Source organism: Elgaria multicarinata, chromosome 8 (assembly GCF_023053635.1).
Source record: "Elgaria multicarinata webbii isolate HBS135686 ecotype San Diego chromosome 8, rElgMul1.1.pri, whole genome shotgun sequence".
Classification (NCBI taxonomy): Eukaryota; Metazoa; Chordata; class Lepidosauria; order Squamata; family Anguidae; genus Elgaria; species Elgaria multicarinata.
Window position 1 is genome coordinate 65500165 of NC_086178.1, and position 19679 is coordinate 65519843.

The 19679-nt window shown below is 38.7% G+C and overlaps 1 protein-coding gene across 2 annotated transcripts; it reads right to left on the reverse strand.

The window, feature by feature from the left end:
* Positions 1-1283: 1283 nt before the first annotated feature.
* Positions 1284-19669, reverse strand: DCLRE1A (DNA cross-link repair 1A). 2 transcript variants are annotated; one of them, XM_063132688.1, is made up of 11 exons: positions 19605-19669; positions 16975-17802; positions 13632-15242; positions 12037-12170; positions 9907-10025; positions 9597-9740; positions 7747-7892; positions 6503-6657; positions 3223-3364; positions 2163-2360; positions 1284-1786 (listed from the first exon to the last, which is right to left on the reverse strand). In XM_063132688.1, exons 2-10 carry the CDS (start codon positions 17435-17437, stop codon positions 2194-2196), a joined length of 3081 nt encoding a protein of 1026 aa, XP_062988758.1. In that variant the 5' UTR covers positions 17438-17802; positions 19605-19669; the 3' UTR covers positions 1284-1786; positions 2163-2193. The 2 variants fall into 2 exon arrangements, with proteins under 2 accessions (XP_062988758.1, XP_062988759.1); XM_063132689.1 differs by lacking the exon at positions 19605-19669 and adding an exon at positions 19430-19510.
* Between the last annotated feature and the right edge of the window lie 10 nt (positions 19670-19679).

Genomic DNA, 19679 nt, shown 5'->3' on the forward strand with positions numbered 1-19679 from the left:
GAGTGGTCTGATCCGAAATTTTCGGATTGGCCCGCGGGGCAGAGCGGGGGGTCCGTGCACACCCCTAATTATTAACGGTGTTGACCGTCCCATTTCAAAACTGTGATTCTTTGCACATCCATTCCAGCACTCCCTCTAATATGAGGTCTACTACCAACATGGCAATGACAAACTTTTAAGTTTTATGTTTAATTGACATATTTATAAATTAAATAAATTACCAGATGGCAATGATCTGAGAGTTCTTGAATATGTCAAATGTTTAGGTTTTGAACTTTTTTTAAAAAAATCTACATAACCACTAAACTTGGCTTCCTTACTAGAGGATTGGAAGATAGCCAACATAGAAACCAACTTTTTAAAAATAGAAGAAGCAACTAAGAAATTGCAGGCCCGTTAAGTCTAGTATCTTTCCCAGTTAAATTGGCTGAAAGCATGATCAAAGCTAGCATTTTCAGGCATATAAAAGATAAAGAAGGATGAGCAGCAAGGTAAGGAAAACACAAAAAGATTGAGAAGTCAAAGGAGCATTCCATACTAGGTAAATGGGCAATAAAATTGCATATCATATTCAGTGCAAGAATGGCGTGATGCACAATGGGCAAAAGAATTCCTAACTTCACATATATATTGAGGGTTGTGAACTGGCTGATGATCCAGAAAGGAGGTGGGTGGCACATGGTGGTTAACTCAATGAAGCGTGCTGTGATATTGAAACATGGAGTCTCATGTTCGGATTTTTAGAAAAAGGAATTGAACACTTGTATTTTATGCTTTTAAATTTTGCTTTGTGAACTGCCAAAAGAGCTTTGCCTATTGGGCAACATCAAAATGTAATAAATGAAATGCCCAGCATGACTACAACTTTATATAAAATATATGATGCAGCCACAGTTCAAATACTGTGAACTGTTTGGACCACCAAATCCTAAAGTAGCAGCACAGAATTGGAAAAGGTGTAGAAAAGAGCAACCAACATGATCAAAGTGTTAGTATTAACACAATATATAATTAACTTATGGAATTTGCAGTCTCAAGATATGGGGATGGCCAGTGACTTCAAAAGGGATTAGACAAAAGCTATTATCCATAACAACTAAATGGATCCTTAATCGGATTTAGCAAAGGTTATCTTAGCACAAACACAACTGTATGATCAGTGATCTGATTCTAAACCAAACCACAGCATCCCTTCAACAAACAGAAGCTGCTACACCACCTTGGGAACCTTCAATGCATCTTTATTACTTATTTTTTTAAAAAATCTTCATGCAACACTTAAATGTAAATGCATTTAGATGGTTTATTTAAATATATTTCTTTTATAAAAATGTAGAAGATAAATACATTATTATCCATATATCTTGTTTGAATTTAATTGTTCTAATTTGGCACCACTGTGCGTACTGCAGTTATAGCTTTCTGGAGCCCTTAATTATAGTGCAAATTTTGCAAATGAGTTAAAGAAGAAGTTGGCTGCTGAGAAAGATACTGATTCTTTCAGATTCAGAGTGCCCTATTGCATTGCAGTAGAACTCAGGTCCATACAAAGTATTCTCGAATATCTCATGGGCGGGGACAGCTGTGTTCTAGATGTTAGTCCCACATACTAATCGTATAAAATTGTTGATAAGGCAACAGTTGATCTTCAAAATTTCAGGAATTTTCAGCTTGAACAAATAAATCCCTTACAGTTTTGGTGAATTTCCAGGCTTTTGATTGACAGAACATATGACCCTTGTATTAGAAGACAACATCTTAAATTTCGACACTGCACGCTGAATTTCTGGGGAAACAAAACATTTCGCATGAGATCTCCCACTCAGATCTTGACATATTTGCTTATCTGTAGGATCGAACAGACACTTCGATGTGACAGAGATTCAACAGTAACCATCAATTTCCTACCTATTAAAAAGACTTTATTTATGTCATCCAAGGAGGTTGGATCTCAATAGCAGCGTTTAATACAGGTGCTTAAAATCTGGCACTTATTCAAGTGCTTTTCTAGGCTTTACCCCTTAGAAGAAACTTCTACTATTAAAACTACACTAAAATATTTCATAACAAAGAATATCTTTGTAATTAACAAATTCAGAACTTCTGCATGGGTCACAGTTAAAGAACAAGGCAGAAAAAATGAAAAGGAATTTAAGGCATACAGTTATTGTAGTGCAAATTCCACTTATCCTCCTAGTTCCATCCTGCAGCTTCTGTTTTCCAGTCTCTGAAATGCTTTTCCATTTCATTTCTGGATTTCCAGTTACCCACATTTACAGTAGGGATAATTTTCTGAGGCTTCAGCCACTGGACAAATCGTTTCATTTCAAGGAAGCTGCTGTGCTCACTGTAAGGGATCCCTGCAAATGAAACAACATAGAAGAAATTTAGCCAACATGCTTAGTTCATATTTAGCACAATATGCTTCATGAGACGCAAAGAAGGCTTGAAGCAAATATTTAAATAAATAGTGATTTGATCTTCATGTTGAGCCCCAAGCTAAAATCTGGGGAGAATTATCCAACATTTATCTTTAATATTAGTCATCAGTCCATCTTCGATGAAATTAAATTCTCTAATAAGGAACCAAGTCGAAGAAGGCCTTTCTCCAACACAATTAACTTGGAAAAGGCTCAAAGCCTTGGATAAAGGTCCTTGCTAATCCTGTATCTAACAGCATACTAATGTAACTAGCTGAAACAGAGAGAAGCAGTGTCCCAGGGAAAGTATAATACAAAGCAGGGATGGGGAATCTCCGGCCGAACCCCCGGAGGTTCCCCATCCAGCTGCAAACTCCTTTTGCTGTTATTTCCAATCAGTGATTGCAGATAAGAGAATAGTTAAAGGCAATTATTTAAATATCCTGCAAAGAACCGAGCTGTGCATTTTGCAGGCAAGACAGCTGTTTGGAGTCTGAAATGTAATCTATCCATAAATAAAACTCCCATTTATGTTATGGTACATCTGACAGAATATAATAGGTTGGATGCTGATTGGCTGGTTCTGTGAATTGAAGGGCTCATTGCATTCACAGAAAGCACCGGGATGCAGCTAAGGCTTTTCAGGAGGCACAGAGGTGGAAAGGAGGGATCACTAGCATCATCTCCCTGCCTTCCTCCAGTGCAAGAGAAATTCTGCTATGTGCTATGCTGGATCCAACCTATTAGATGAAAGGCTGTCAGAAGAGAATTGAACATCTTAAATCATTTGAAATTATGATACCATATATGGTGATCCTTCCTCTAGTCTGAGGTTGGATATCACTCAAAGAGCAACACCCATTCGAAAAAGTCCAGCCAGTGGGTTTAAAAGCCAAAATGTGATCAAATTTCTCAGAGAATTTGTTCAAGTGGTTCTGCAAAGCCTGTCAATGACAGAGAACAGCTGGTTATTCAAAATTTAAAACATCACATCTTCCAATACAAGCAATTCAGACTAAATGATGGTAAGCGGCTTTCTGGGTCTTGTTAACAAGAGATCAAACCTTTTCACAGAAAAATGGCAGCTGTTTTCAGCATCCCCACTCTCTACACGCAGCGCCAAGTACTGCTTAATGTAGCCAACATTCTAATCTTTAAGCAATTTGCAACACTCCCTTAATATGCACAATATGATTTCCACTTGCAAGATACATATTTTCATTCATTCTGATTTAGGATTTTCACGGAGCTTACTATGAATTGCTAGAATATCAATGGAGACTTTCCGCTAGTTTGAAAATGGTAACAGAGATAACACTATTTAAAGTGATCTGAAGATAATTATACAAATAATGTTCACATAGCTTTGGGAAGAATCGTGGATGAGGCTGTAATGGAAGTCGGGGTTCACCTGACGTCCCTGCAAGGTAGGCTCCTGGACCAAACGTCTCAAACTCCCAGGCAACCCACCTCTCTAGCCCTGTCCACAACCGGGATGAGCCAGATATTCCAAGATAAAGCACAAACACACATTAGGGACCAAAGCAAGTTTATTAACACCACTAAAACTAATATGTAAGGCCTTGGTCAGTAAAAGCTAAGCTCAAGCCACACACACAAAAAGCAACATTGAATTAAAGAAAAACCCCAGGTCAGACCCCTTGTCCTTCACAGTTACATTGTGTAAAACTCAGGATGCCGTGTATCTCTTATTACATTGCGAAGGGCTGTAGTTCAGCGGTAAAGCTCATGCTTTGCATGAAAAAGGTCCCAGGCTGAATCAATGGCATTTCTAGGTATGGCTTGGAAAGATGCCTATCTAAAACCCTAGACACCACTAAACTAGATGGACCAATCCCAATCCAGTTAGATAGTTTGATTCGGGATAAGACAGGTTTTTAAGTTCAATTTAACCATTTGCAAATGACACAAGCCACTCCTATAACCGAGATCACAATATATGAAGGATGACTACATGTCAATGAAAGGACAGTTGCTGTTACGAGGTATTGTTTCTGAAGACCCATAGAAGAAACACTTCACTGTTGAATCAATGTGCAGGAGCACTCTATGGCCAATATTCTGTAATGGAAAGGAGTATTTGACCGTATTGGCAAAGTTTGTCAAATCACAGTGGAGCAATAGGTTCTAAATCCTCTTATTTGAAAGCAAGATGTCAATTCTTAGCACAGTACCGCAGCAAGCTTGAGCACTTCCTCATCCTTCACTATTAAAGCAAAGCCTTAAAAAATGAAATCTGTATAATATTTTCTTAACTGGTGCCAATGAATGTGCTATTTCTAAACAATTTTGGAAACTGTATTTTATCCAGCTCTGAAACACAATTCAATTTTAATTCATTATGCAACACTGAAGGTCAGCACTTAATGACTCAGAGGATACATCTATCAATGGCTATTAGTCATTAATCTCCATATTCAAAGGCAAAGATGATTTACCAAGCATGCAGATGTAGAAGGAACAAAACTGGCCAGCTCTGCAAGGCTATTTCTATCTATGGTAGATTTTCTACCCTAGGCATGCATCCACCTCCCCTTCTCCACTGTGGTTAATAGAATTCCTGGCACATTAAGAGGTATTATCAACTTCAATCTAAATAAATCAACCAAACCAAGTTAATGAAGAATTAGGATGTACCAGTGTGTTTGTGATTAGTTATATCAATGATAGGCTTTTTTCAATGTTTTACCACAGCAGCATAATATCAAATTCCAAAATCCCATTTATAGCCAAAAGAGCTACTAGGCAAGTATGCAAGAATAGCCTTAATAGTTCAATTAAGGTCCATCTTATCCTATATTTCATATCCTATATCTAATCCTATATTTTGTTTCTAGCAGTAATAAACAAATGCCTCTGAAAATATCCCCAATGCAGATCAATCTTTCTTCTTCACCTGTTCATAACTACTTTTTCACAATTATTATCTTGATTACTTTTTCTATGAGTTCCATGGTGCTGAACTTAGGCTCATTGGTCTACAGTTTACAGGTCATACCTGGGTATCTGCTCTGAAGGTGAAAATAGGGGAAATTGCTCAGCCAATGGATAAAGGGACTCCAGGGAGGCCTGCACCACATCCCAAACATTTTAGAGCAGGGGTGGGCAACGTGTGGCCACCCAGATGTTGTTGGACTGCAACCCTGATGAGCCCTGTCCGGCAGAACCAATGGTGAGGGATTATGAGGGTTGCAGTTCCACAACATGTAGAGGGTCCCATGTTCCCCATCCCTGTTTTAGAGATATGGCACCTGGTTTAGCCTTGAGACTCTTCATTTGGGGTCTCAGAGGATGAATGCAGCTAGCCATTTCATGAAGCCAGGGCACTCTTTGGGTTTAGGACTGAAGGACAGCAGACTGAGCAAGCTTCCTCCACCTCCAAATTCAGTTTGGGATCCATCATGGAGGCTTTTGCTGGGATGAAGGAAAGGGAATGCCAGGGTGTATGCTCCTCCTCGAAATCCCCAAATTTCCAGTCGCTGGATTTTCTGTAGCAGCAGAGTGCAGCACAAATACAGAACGCTTGGCTGGAATTTTGGAGGAATTATGGGAAAACTATATTCCAAATGTGATAGTTAATAACCACATGCTAGAAAATGGGCACAAGGGATCATCTGAAAGCCTACCAATCACAGTCTGGCATCCACTGTGCTTCAACAAGTTATTGATTATATGTTTTATATACGTTTACGGAATGTAAGAAGAGGCTGTCCTCTTGCTCACAGTAAGTTCCTAATTTGATCCTGGTTTTTCTAAAACTCTGAAATCATTGGAAGGCAAAAGAAAAGGATCAAGTATCACAACTTCTCAGTAGTTAAAAGGAGTGATTTTTTTTTTTAAAAAAGGTTATTTTGAAAAAGACCCATGAGCCTTTGAACAAATGTCATCTTGTCTTGTTCCATGAAGCTCCATTAAAAAGAGAGAATATATTGTTGGCTATTAAATTTTGATTATGTCTTGCCTTAACCAAACATGATAGGAGTAAGATGACAAACTTCAGAGTCTCCCCACAACCAGTCTAAAATTAGTCTCATAGTACAAGTGACAGCTTTTAAACTTACCTTAAAATTAATTTGCATCATGGGCAGAAGGTGAAGCAAAGTGTTATTCCAGTCTAGAGTAATGAGGGAATTTATTGCTGCCGATTCCAGGCAGTGTAGTGTTTTGTATTTGTCTTGGGACAGGCTCACCTTTGAGCCCAGGACTTCAGCAATAGCTGCAGAATTAATATGGAAAATGACTTGATGAAAATAGAACTGGGCAAAGAAAATAAAACTTTATTTTTTCAATCTGCTTAGCTGACAACATTATCTCACAAGCACATATGTTATGGTTTTTAAAAAAATACGAAGTCCTTTGCTCATGGCAGACTAAAAGCTGAAAGGAAATCCAACGGGAGTGTTTTAGGTAAAGAGGACTCATAGGAAGTTAGATTAAGTTAGTAAAATATTCCTCTAGACTTATCTGCATCTGTTGTTGTCTGTTTGAAGATGTGCAGTGCAATTAAATGTTTGGTAAACAGAAACAAAGTCTGATTTCTTCAGACTAGAGGTTTTAGAATTTACTTTCAAGGTTTCTCTATGAGAAAGAATAGTTAGTGATACAATATTCCTATTCAAGACAAAAAATGAATATTTCATTTAGAAGCTGGCAGCTTGTATATGTTGCTTTAAAAGAGGAGGCCAACCCCTTCATTATGACTCTACTGGAGAGCAACCCAGTGGCATTGACAAATCCCTTTAAAAAACTATTAAAAGCTATATCTGCCTGCCTGATTAAAAACATTCAGTTAATAGAACTCTATGATTTAAAAGTGCAGTGATTTAAGTATAGGTCATGAAAGGTTTCAAGAAGTGACTGAAAGATTCATTTAGTTACAGGGAATAATTTTCAGGAAGCGTTGACATGTACGATTCAACTGTTTCCAACTTGGCATAGAAATAAAATTACATTGCATTTGGAAACTTAATTCACATACCAAGAAGCTGAGGTTAAAAGTTTAAACAATGCATTACATTTGCAAGGCTATTAATACTGCTGAAGTGTTTTTAAATTGTAGCATTACTAAAAGAGGGCAATGATCAGTAACCAGTTCATATCATCTAATGTTTTCTCTGTGCACTAGACACCAAAGAGACTAGTGTGCTCTGGTTTTAAGTACTTTTACAAAAATCCTGTAATCCTAAAACACACACACACAAAAAACCACTTATGAGTAGAAAGTTCAGAATAGTTTATACTGAATATTCTCGCCTAAGAAACGCAATGTGAATCCTAATTCTTGCTGAAAGGGTCACTCACATACCTAGAAAGACCTTTTCTTTTCCAATAGAATATGTGCCACAAACAACTAAAGTTCGTGGGTTTAAGGTCACCATCTCAAAGGCAGTATTGACCGCAAACTGAATCACTTCTTGCTGGGAAGGAAAAGTGTATTCAGGACTGCAGTACCTAAGAAATGGAAGCAGAAGATATATTAAAGGATCACCTTGGACAGGAAAAAAAAGAAGATGCACCGCTTTATCCAATGGCCTATACTAATCTATATATAGCAACAGTAGAACATAGATATAACGAAGCTAAATTTAGTGGAAAGCTACATAATAGAAGCTACAATGGGGTGGCAAGAAAGCATCTTCTAGGACATGTAATCACCGTGCAAAGAACAACTGGTACATTTGCATCAGTTCCTTTCATTTATTCCATTTCTATATAGCCCAATAGTTGAAGCTTTCTGGGCAGTTTACAAAGATTAAAACCTTACAAATACATTATAAAAATCGTTTATGTTCAAGCATAGAAAGAGACAGCATACATATATATCTAAAGCCATTTTATTTCTTACATTTCTTTCAGTTGCTAGCACCTGCTCCCAGCTCCATTGCCAATACTTAATATGTGGCACACAACCATAATTATACTACTAGAGAAGAGAGGGTAGGGTAGAAAGGGTGAAAGGTCCTTCTAGTCCTTCTGCTTCACATCTCATATCCTTTGTGACCCAAAAGGAGCTTATAGGGGAAGTGCAAATATTGCTGCCCTTTTAGGCTAGTGCTACTTGCCCAGAACTTAATTAGATTTTAGTGGGAGGGGCACAAGCACCTGTTTCTGAAGCAGGAGGTGAAATCACTCCACTGGATAAAGTTTGCAGTCTTTTGTAGCTCTTCACTGTGTGGATTATCGTGCCTGACAATGAGGTTGTCATTTCTTCTGCATTACATTCTGCCATATGTGTATATTTTGGGGGATATGAGGGTGCTGTTGCACTCATGTACTATTTGTGGATTTTTCACTGAATGGAATACTGGTCTAGATGGACCCTTTGTCTGATCCAGCACAACTCTTCTAATGTTGTTATGATGCTTGGCTATTCCAAAATTTGGGGCTTTCCTCCCTATAATGTTACTTTTTTACTGGCCATACTTTTTATTGACAATCTTAAATTAATCAGGCCAAATAGTAGCATGTGAAGAACTGCGTACATGATTGATATTGATATTTAAGGTGTTCATCACACATAGGAAATGCCTTTTCTGTTATTTGGATTTTTTTCCTTGTGTGTTTTAGTTAGATTTGTAATTTTGGTACCCAGCATGTTGACAGAGTGTGGTGTGATGAGTCAGCTAGGGCATGATTGGTCTGAGCAGAGGAAAAGAAATAGATGGATGCTGTATGGATGACATAATGGAATTCTTGTTGTTGGGAGTGGCGAAAGGTGATGGGTAGGCCATATTTGATCACTTGGTACCTAGAAGGAATTCTAGTCCAGGATGTCCTTGGATCCAACTCTATTTTAGAAATGCCAGGAAAGATCATGTGTACAAGTTTTAAAACTCTGTATTCCACCCCCCACAACCCCAAAACTATCCTCCCATACTCAAGTGCTCTAAGATGGATTTCTATGGTGTAAGAGTGCACAATGGAATCTGTTATGAGTGTGTAAACATGGGCCCCAGAAAAAAAACCATTGTGATTGAATTCCCCTTATTCCCAGAAAGAGGATAAGCCCAGCTTTACAAACATCTCTTATTTGTCAAGATAGCACTCAGCATGATGCTTTAGAATAAATATTAAGGCACTATGTATTTCAACAGCAGATTTTTCTTTTTTTTCAGATCAAAGGTAAGAGGGTATTGTTAAGGGAATATAACTTACGTTGTATCTAAGTAGAGGGTATGAACTTTCTGGCCAATCAGGAAAGGATAACGCTCCATAGAAGGATCTGCTCTGAAGTCTCCTGTGTGTAATATAACAGTCCCATTTGTAAAGATAAAAAGGATCATTGAAGCACCAGGACAACTGCCAAAGAAGAGAAGGGAGAGAAAAAGAAGGAGGGAGAAACAGTTTTGATTTGAGTTCCATGCAGCTTCAAACATAAACTACAGTTCCTGGCAAGAGGTTTCTGGTTAATGACATCATTTTAACTATTATAGTCAAAGACTTTGGATCTGTAAAATATACTTACTGATTAGCATCAAGCAACACTATTTTGATCCCATTTATTACGCATTCTCTATCCATTGGTAGGATTTTGACATACTGCTCTTGCACGTGAAGTTTGCTCTTCACCAGGTTTCCAGTTATCTGCATAACAGAAAGTATTTAGCGCCAATATACTCCTCTATTATCAATTATCTGGTTTCATTTGTATCTAATGCAAAAAAAGACTATGCAAACCATCTGATATTTTGGGAAATGAGGTTATGAAAAAAAAAGTTTTTCTTATGAGCTAACAATGAATGTCCTAGGTCAGATATCTATCGGCTACAAGTGAAGAGAGTTCTATGGCAAACACAGATTAATTTAATAGCAAAGAATAACATTAGAAAAACAGGGTTTTTAGAATTCACTTGGAATATGAAAACCCACGATTCATCAAGTTTTCTGCTACGTGTACTGGAAGTCTAACACAACCCTATTTCCTTTTGACAACAGATGTACCAGACACTCAGCGAACTATAAACTTTTTATATATTAATATACGTAATTACATTTCAGTATGTCATTCAATATGGTCTGGTGACTAGGTCATGATGATTTGTCTGTATTGTTGAAAATAAATTTGATTGAATAACTTTCTTCAACCTAAACTATAAATGGAAACCTATTCTATTTGATTAGGACAACAATACAGACAGGAAGCTGGCTACGTGATATGCCTTAATCAAGTAAGTCTGATGAGAGCAATGATTTGGAATTTAACATTTTAATAATACCTTTTCATTATAGTACTTTACAGTTCAAGGAAATGGACATTCCAAAGGATAAGAGTCCAATCTGGTGACCAAAGAGCCATATATGAGGAAAGCAACAGGGTTTTGTAGGGATCACTCTTAAGTTTTTATTCCCTCCTTTAAATCACTAATAGCTAAAAAACTTTAACATCCTCTGGGATTTGGGGAGGACTCTACAGGGAAAGCAGAGCTTAAGGCTTTTGAAGACCAGTGAACCATCTTTGCTGCAGGACAGTAGACAATTTCTATTTCCAGTGACTCATGTGAATCTCACAGCTCATGAATGTAGGTTTTTTTATATAAAATCAGGGAAGGAGAATCAATTTTAAAATAACTAGCAGAATTTTTTAGGATTTTATGTATTCTACCCACTCCAACACATCATCAACATAATGGCTTGTTTTCTCTCCCCCTACCACTGTTGTTTTTTCTTCTTTATATATTTCTTTATATATTTCCAGAGTACGCGGATCAGTATATTATGGGTAAACTACAGTTACAAATTGTTTAGTATGTAACTTTAAAGAGAAAGAATTCAATACATGTTGGTGACCTGAGAGAAGGGATTAGGGATGGAAGGAATCATGGGAAATGGAGGATAAATGATACATTTATTTATTTTATTTATTTATTACATTTACATCCTGCCTTTTTTCCTCCAAGGAACCCAAGGCGGCATACATAATCCTCCTCCTCCCCATTTTATCCTCATGACAACCACCCTGTGAGGTAGGTTGGGCTGAGAGTATGTGACTGACCCAAAGTCACCCAGTGGGTGACCAGAACCCAGATCTCCTGACTCCCAGTCCAACACCTTAGCTACTACACCACACTCGCACCACACATGTCCTATATCACCAACTATGAAAGGGAAAGAAGGGAGATTCTTCTATAGTAAAAATTCAAAAATATTTCAACATACAATAAATAATACACACAAAAATCTTTCCTAGTAGGGATCCTATAGACTTGCTGCAATAATATTAATCTGCAGTAATATTAAAGACATCATTGAGATCTCTTAAACATGGTGTTTTTTCACCATGTTGCCACTCAGCCTCACTGTTACACCTCACTGTTTGACAAGCTGGAATTTATAGGGAACGGGATGGGGGGGGGAAGACAGCAATGGCAAGGACACCTATGGAAAAAAACAAAACTGGTGAAGATAGATGTACTAAATTTCAGCAACTCCTGGCTGCCATTTGTGCTGACTAACACAGATAATCTCAAAATGAAAGAAAATGTTTGCCCAATTCAGCTTTAGAATTAGATGTGCCAGCTGGTTATCAGTATTGTGTGCTGCACAGCACAAATCTTACTTGTTTTGAACCTCCCATATGAATCCACAATAAACATACCTTGTTGCAATATACTGGGAACGTAAACTTTTTAGTTAGGCCGCCATAATGATCAGAATGGAAATGTGTCAGGAAATAACCCGTACATCCTTCAATTTCTCCATACTTGAATGCATCTACTACGAAACCTGTTCCTATAATAAATAGACACAAGAACAACCAGTCAGCTAATATGCATTGGAATTCCCAAGGCTAACTAATACTGGTAGAAAGTGGCTTTTTTAAAAGTCTAAATGAAAATAAAAGGTTAATCAATATGGCTTTAAGACATATTTTAGACCAGGACACAATAACACTTAGAGGTAAGCTGCAGTAGGAAATATAATCCAGCTTCCACATTCTCTGGGGCCAACAAGAATAGTACTTCCACAGAAGTCTTTTTACCTGCTGTTACCCTGTTGCCTATTTTGTTTCTATTTTACACTTTCTTACAACAAACTACCATAGCTCCAAACGGAAAAAAAGAGTTATTTTTCTTTAAAAAAAGAAGTTTGGATTAGATATGCAAATTAAATAAATTTACTGAAATGGCATAATTTATCCCTGTGGGATTTTTAACTGAGAATCCTGAATTCCTTTTATAAGAGCTCAAAAGCACGGATTGCGAACAGTGGGGATACTGAATAAAAGTTCACGTAGCTGTGAAATGAAAGAGCAAGTTGAAGGAGACTTTTGGAGGATACAAATCCCAGGTTAGGGCTTGTATGGCTCAATGTGAAATACATCCAATGATGCATTTAAAGTAAGAGAGCTTGAAAATGTGAGTTACTACCTTCTTTTGTGGACTAGTATAATTCAGTTTCATAAGGCTGTAATAGTATGCACACTTATCTGGGAGTAAAACATAATGTATATTGTAGGACTTGCTTCTGAAGTAACAGGCTTGTGTTATAAGGTACTTGTGAAAAGGAAAAGTAATTCCATATGAACTGTCCCATATATGGCAATTCTACAGTTACTTGGAAAGAAGAAGTGTTGAATATAGAAGATTGGAATCCTAGCTGTGGGTAAATTCTATTGATTCAAACTCAACTGGGCTTACTTTTGAGAACTTACATAGAACTGTAGAGAATCGCATTGTAAAGCATTAAATAGATAAGGAAAGTGTGTTAAAGAACTCGCAACACAATTCTGTGCATGTCTATTCAAAAGTAAATCCCATTGAGTTCAATGGGACTTACTTCATAAGATTGTAGCCTTAATAATTTTCAGGTTTAGAAGCACAATTTAATAGGACTTCCTTTCCTAAACCCTTTAAAGGTGTCTTTTTTTAAAAAAAGTCCTCCTTTAGTCCTATTCTTCCAGAAATAACTATTGTTCACTTTGTACTTCATAAAATTAGGTTTATTCTGGGCATTTGTACCACTTTTTTTTTTAAAAAAAAAGTATTCACATTTCTACCTATATTCCTAAAGGTTTTCACCTTGCAGCCAATTCAAACAGAGAAGTCATGGGCTTTAAAGGGGGAAGGGGGAGAAAAGGGATTTCAAGAGACATTTTACATAGTAGAAATGCCTTCTTTATACTTCAGGGGAAAACATAGAAACATGACAGAAAGAGAAGTATCTGTCCCCAAAATAAATATAGCCTGTTACCTGGTATCTTCTTATAGAAGGGACACTGTTTTTTCCCCATTTCTTCTGCAGCAGGACATGGCTCTTTAAATTTCTTTCTCCACCTTCTCTGTCTACCAGATGTTGGATCTGCAGGGCTGACATTCTTGCTCGAACTTTCTGTGATCATATCGGAGTCTCCTACTGATCCTTCAGCTTTCCTCTTTTGAGATCTGGGCCTCTTTCCTGTAGTAGCTAATGGACTCCAAGTCTGTGCTCCCTCACAAAGATTTTTCATTTGGTCACTCTCCATTTTTGCTTTCGGTTGCAACCCAAAGAAAACACCGATGTCCATTTGTTTTAGTTCTTTTGCAGGAATGGTTTGGACCTTAGTGTTTGCAGCAGGAACATATTGCAATGCTTTAGAAATTGTACTAGGAAAAATGGGCATAGTTGTGTTATTACAAAAGTTTCCTTCTTTTTCTATTATTGAGTATGAATTGTTCTGAGCCAACATGTTTCTACATGTGGAAGTAACAGTTTTACTTTTTGTATCTAAGCTACTATTGGGCTCCTCTCTAGTACCACTTTGGCTAGGTAGAAAAGACCCAATACCTTCTTCTTTGGATACTGAAGCCACCAATATATCCTTAATTGCAGAATCTTCAGAAACCCAATTATAGTCATTACAGTTGCCCCACCCACATTCACCTGTAGCAGAAGAGCTCCGTTTAAGCCACTCAAGCTCCTCCTTAGTTCTTTTACATTCAACAGGGAGAGTGAGGACTTCTGTGGGCTGTTCCAACTGCTCAAGAATATTTGTCGAAGTGCAAACCCTACTTAGTGTGCTACTGTGGGAGAGTGGCCAAGAAATTCCACCCACAGTTTGGAGTGCATTTAATGTGTTATGGGGTTCCTTGTTTGCTGTGCAAGCTTGCATTATTTTAACATTGTTACGATCAAATTCCCCCTGTTGTGAAGCACAAAGTGGCTTATAAAATATGGAACTTTCAACAGTTCCATCCTTATCTTCCAGCTTTCCATTGATAAATAATCTTTTCCTAAAATGTTTTATCTGTGCTGCTGCTACTGCCACCACTGCTTTCTCCTCCTCCTCTTCCTCCTCCGTCTGTATAGCCTCTTCCTCATCTGTATTAAGTGGAGAGTAAGTAATGTCACAGTCACTTAAGACAGCTTCTGAAATGAGCATATTTAATTGATAAGAGCCATGCTGACTGTCCAGATCCTCATCACTTTCATATTGTTGAGATAGAGGGCCAGGGCACTCCAGCTTTGTACTATCTGTAGACTGAATCCTATGTTCAGATCCTTTAATATTTTCCAAAGAGGGAGGATTTATGTTGGTTATGTCCATAGAATTTGTAGCTGTCATACTCTGTTTTGGTAAGAAAAGGCACTCTCTTGGAGGTTTTCCCACATCCTCGGAGTTGTTTAAATCATGTAACTCTCCATAACTGAAGGCATCACAGCTGATGGATGGAGCAGCACCAGCTCCAAAGAAATTATCCTTTGTGCCAGTTGAGGAGAATTCAGCAACATACTCTCCTGCTCTGCTTGCTGCAAGAAGGAAATGGCTATAACGTTTGTAATGAGAAGGAATGGTTGAAGTGCACAGGAGACCATCGGGGCACTCTAAAAAAGAAAAAAAGGAGTAAGTACTGGAAGGAAAAACACATTTTGAGTACAACTGTATATGGAACGCTAAGGTTCCCACAGGCTTCTTTAAAAATGGTCAAAAGGCCTCCATGTTCCAATAAGTCATGGTTAATCAATAAAAAAGTATTTTGCATATAATGGCATACAGTGGCCTTATATCATCAAAATAAATATGAAAGTAAGACCCATCGGTTTTAGTGCTATGTCTGATATAAGAGTGAAAACCCCATTTGTAAGAAAAGTACCTTTGATTCTGTAACTTACTTAGTCCATGGTTTGTTGCCCTACCCAGGGTTTGTCTTGCAGAAAATTAAACAAACATGGTTTGTTTTCTCAATCCCTGGGTTTTCTGTTTCCCTTCTCTTTCACTTGTTCCCTTTCTGTATACCAAATACCTTGGTGGCACTGTAATACTGGTATGCAGATTGACTGATGTTTTTTTAAAAAATCTCTTGCGCACTGCCTCTGTAGCCTGGCTGAACAACCCATAGTTTTGGGTTCATACATAACAACCCAGGGTTTTAATAAACTAGATTTCACAACCCAACAGCAAACCATGGGTTATTTTTCTGTTTGTGGTTAACAAATCAAGGTTGGTTAGCACGGCTGAGTTAACACACATTATGACAACCCACATTTAACAACACATATGATGGGTTAGTGTTATGTGCAAACCAATGAAAAGCAAAACCCTTTTCTAAGTCTCTTAGGATGCAGTACAATTCATGTTTAGAAAGAAAAAGTCCTGCATAGGATTGCGCCATTACACAGAAAACACTTCATTTGAAATAAATTGACTCACACTGCAGTAACTATTTTTGGAACTGGTTTGTTATAATCTAAATTGTCCAGCTAGGATCTAAAATAATATCTTAATTACTTTCCAACTGCCACTAAATACAAAATACTACCATTCAGCTTGGTCATCTGTTTCCTCAGCCAGAAATGAGTGCAGCAGATGCCCTTAATAGACTTCCCTAGGAACAGGCAGGCGCTTTAGCTTAGTAAGTACCGCCAGAACTGTATAAATATTTGGAACTTTATTTCAGTATGCATTTAAGGCCTACCTCTTGTCAATGGCCCAGAGCTTATAATTGAGAATTTTGTTTTGTAAAATTTGATACACATTTTTACTTCATGAAGTAATGTTATCGTTGCATTTGCCATTCCAGTTCTCAGTCTGATCTATGTTTGTACAAACTGATAAAAGACAACTTGTATAATATACTTGAAACTAGTATTTTTAACTGCCCCTGTCCTGTGTTTTGACAGCACTCTGACATAGAAATTTTTTTATTTATTACATTTATATCTTGCCTTTTTTCCTCCAAGGAACCCAAGGCTGCATACACTAACCCATCATAGGATCCTCCTCCTCTCCATTTTTTCCTCACCCTATCCTGTGAAGTAGGTTGGGCTGAAAGTCTGTGACTGGCCCAAAGTTACCCAGTGAACTTCCATGGCTGTGTGGGGACTAGAACCCGGATCTCTCAACTCCCAGTCTAACACTTGAGCCACTACACCACACTGGCTCTCACTACGCCGCAATTAATGTTTTCCTGATAGGGTGATAAGTGACAGAAAAAACTCCACCTTCTAGGTTTTTAGGTGCCAGGTTAAGGCACAGGAGCACAGCCTTTAAAAAAAAGAAAGGCACCACCAAATTTGAATGAACCCTCTCCACACATCCTACCCAACTCTACTGTACCTTTCTCAGCAGGCTTTGAACCATCCAAACATTCTGTAACATGCCACCGAGGTGTCTGAATCAACAACAAAGAGAATGGCATCTGGCAACTTGGGCAGTATCCTTCATAAACTGGCCGTGCCTTTGAAGGGCTTTGCTTTTTGTAGTTTTTCTTTTGTTTAGCTGAAGTTGATGGCACACTTTCTTGTGACTGTGCAACAGGATCATCATTGGAAACGTTGAAGTGTAGATTTGTTTTTAAGGGTGTTTGGGTAGCTCTCTTCCTTGGCCCCTGCTTTATCTTCTTAGGGATATCTTCTGCTTCTGACATTTTCCTGTTGCCACTTCTTTGTGGCTTAGCCTTTCCATCATTTGTTTTCTGTACATTTGTACAGTTGGCTTCTGAATGCTGACCTAATGGCTTTAGCTTCCTAACAGATTTGTATTCCCAGATGTCCTCCTCTGACAGACCATCTTCAGACATGACAATCCAAAACCAAACAAAACACCTGCTTCAGATTTAATAGTATTTTGATGTTTTCAAATGTATGTATTGTTATTGCACCAGCTTTTGCTTCCTTGATGTGTATGACAAAGAGAACCAAATGCCATTTTAAAAATCAGATTGGTCCATACACATTACCATCACACATAATAAAAAGCTCTGGATTTGGGGTTGCAGTTCAATGAATTACATTTTAAAACAAAGTAAAGTGCACTTAGAAAAGATACCCTTTCTTTCACCAATGATCTATCCATGAGGTAAGCCTTTATAGTCACAATTTATGGGAAGTTTCATTAGAGGATGTCAGAACTCTTCCACTGACTTATTTGCTTTCTCCAATGTTCCTGAAATATAGATGAATAAAAATGGCAACATTAATTTTACAATCCCTCACCTAAACTCAGTACAAAATATCCAGAAGGATAGCAATGTTATGTCTGGAGCTGCAAAGGGTGAATTGGGGGCCTTTAAAGACCAACATCTGAACAGAACATTCTGCTGTTGACCAGAGTGCTATTCAGAAAGAAAAAAACTTCAAAGGGAAATTCTAACACAAAATTTATAAATTATAATATTTCAGGAATTTGATTCTATTGAAGTAGGTCTTAATTGAGACTGGGGATGTTTCTCACATGATAGATGTTGAATTAGCACTGTAATACTAGGAAGACTGAATTCCTACTTCTGTGAATGATAAATGTTGTTTTTTATAATGATAAATGTTGTTTACATAGACATTTCAGAGGCCTGTGGCAAACAGTACAGTTAAAAAGCCACAGAATGCATTTTAAGATGATGCTTTATCCATCTGACAAAGTATTAGGCCTGAACACCGCTTTTGCTCAGGATCCAAATTTTGAGCCGAAGCAGGCCAATTCAGACCAAATCGGTCTGGAACTGAATCGGATCAGCGCTGGGCCAAATTGGCTCCAAAGCGCTTTGAACCAATCAGGACTCCCCGCCAGGTGAGCCCCGTGCTCTTTACTTGGACTCATCGTGAGTAGGTGCAGCTGTCTGTGCCTCTTCAAAGGAGTCACCATTTTAAAAAGTCCACTCACTTGAAAAGGCCCATACAGCTGCAGGTGCTCACAGCGGGTCCAGGTAAGGGGCAGGGGACTTGTGCAGCTCAGCGCTTGCTCCCCCCTCCATGCAGGTGCCCAAATCTTGATCAGGGCCAAGGTGGATTGGGGCCGATTTGGAAGCTCTGAAAATGGTCTCAGAAGTGGGGTGGGTGGGTCCATGAACATCCCTACAAAAGTATTATGCCACAATCTATTAGTAGAAATATATGAGTGAGAAGGGCAGCTCAATATTCACATTACTGTACTGGTACCTGTACTCCACATCTGCCTTTAGAAAGAGTGGGAATAGTCTGAGATAACAATTAACAAAACTGAGCAGGGTGATCATTCCTTTAGGTTCAAAGTGCATGAGCCTCTGCCATATCCTAAGAGCTGCTGGGCTCATGCTGGCAGGGCAGAACGAGGGGTGGAGTTCTCCCCTCCTTCCCTGCTCTGGGGTGGAGTTAGTGGGTTTTCTCTCTCTCTCTCTCCACATTTCTCTCCCATTGCAAGAAAGGAGAGGTAAATTATTTACAAGGCTGGTGTAATTTTCCCTCCATATGGTTGGGGGCTGGAAGGACTTTCGATCCTGTGGACCCAAAGTCTGCCCTGATCCATCCATGCCACACCCTAAACTGCCCTTATGTACTCTTCCATCTTTGGAGTTTCAGCGTTGGGAGAAAAACGATACAGAACTTTCTGCAAGGGGTGGGAGGGGGATTCAAGATCAAACCTGGCCAAGGGGGGGACCCCTTTCTGCTTTCAGAGGGGGGGCTCCGATATAGGCTAGGTTAGCTGATCTGGCCTCCCAAGGGACATAGGATTGCAGCCTGAGAGAAAGTGCTTATAATTACATTAGCTGACGACATAATCCTGAATAACCCAACTCCCCCCCCCCTTTTATCCCCACCTCCTGCCCTTGGACTCTGAACTATGGCCGCTTCCAAATGAATGGCCCCTCAGCTCAAGAGAGACACGGCCCCAAGCTGAGCGCCTGAAATGTCAGAAAACAGTGCTGGTTATTCTCCCCCCACCCTCCTTCTTCACACACAGGAAACAGCTCCCATCCCAGTTCTCACCCACACCTTTGAGAGCAGCAGCAATCTCGAGACTTCCATTCCCTCCTTCCTTGGCAGCTGTTGCCTCCGCCTCGTGTATCT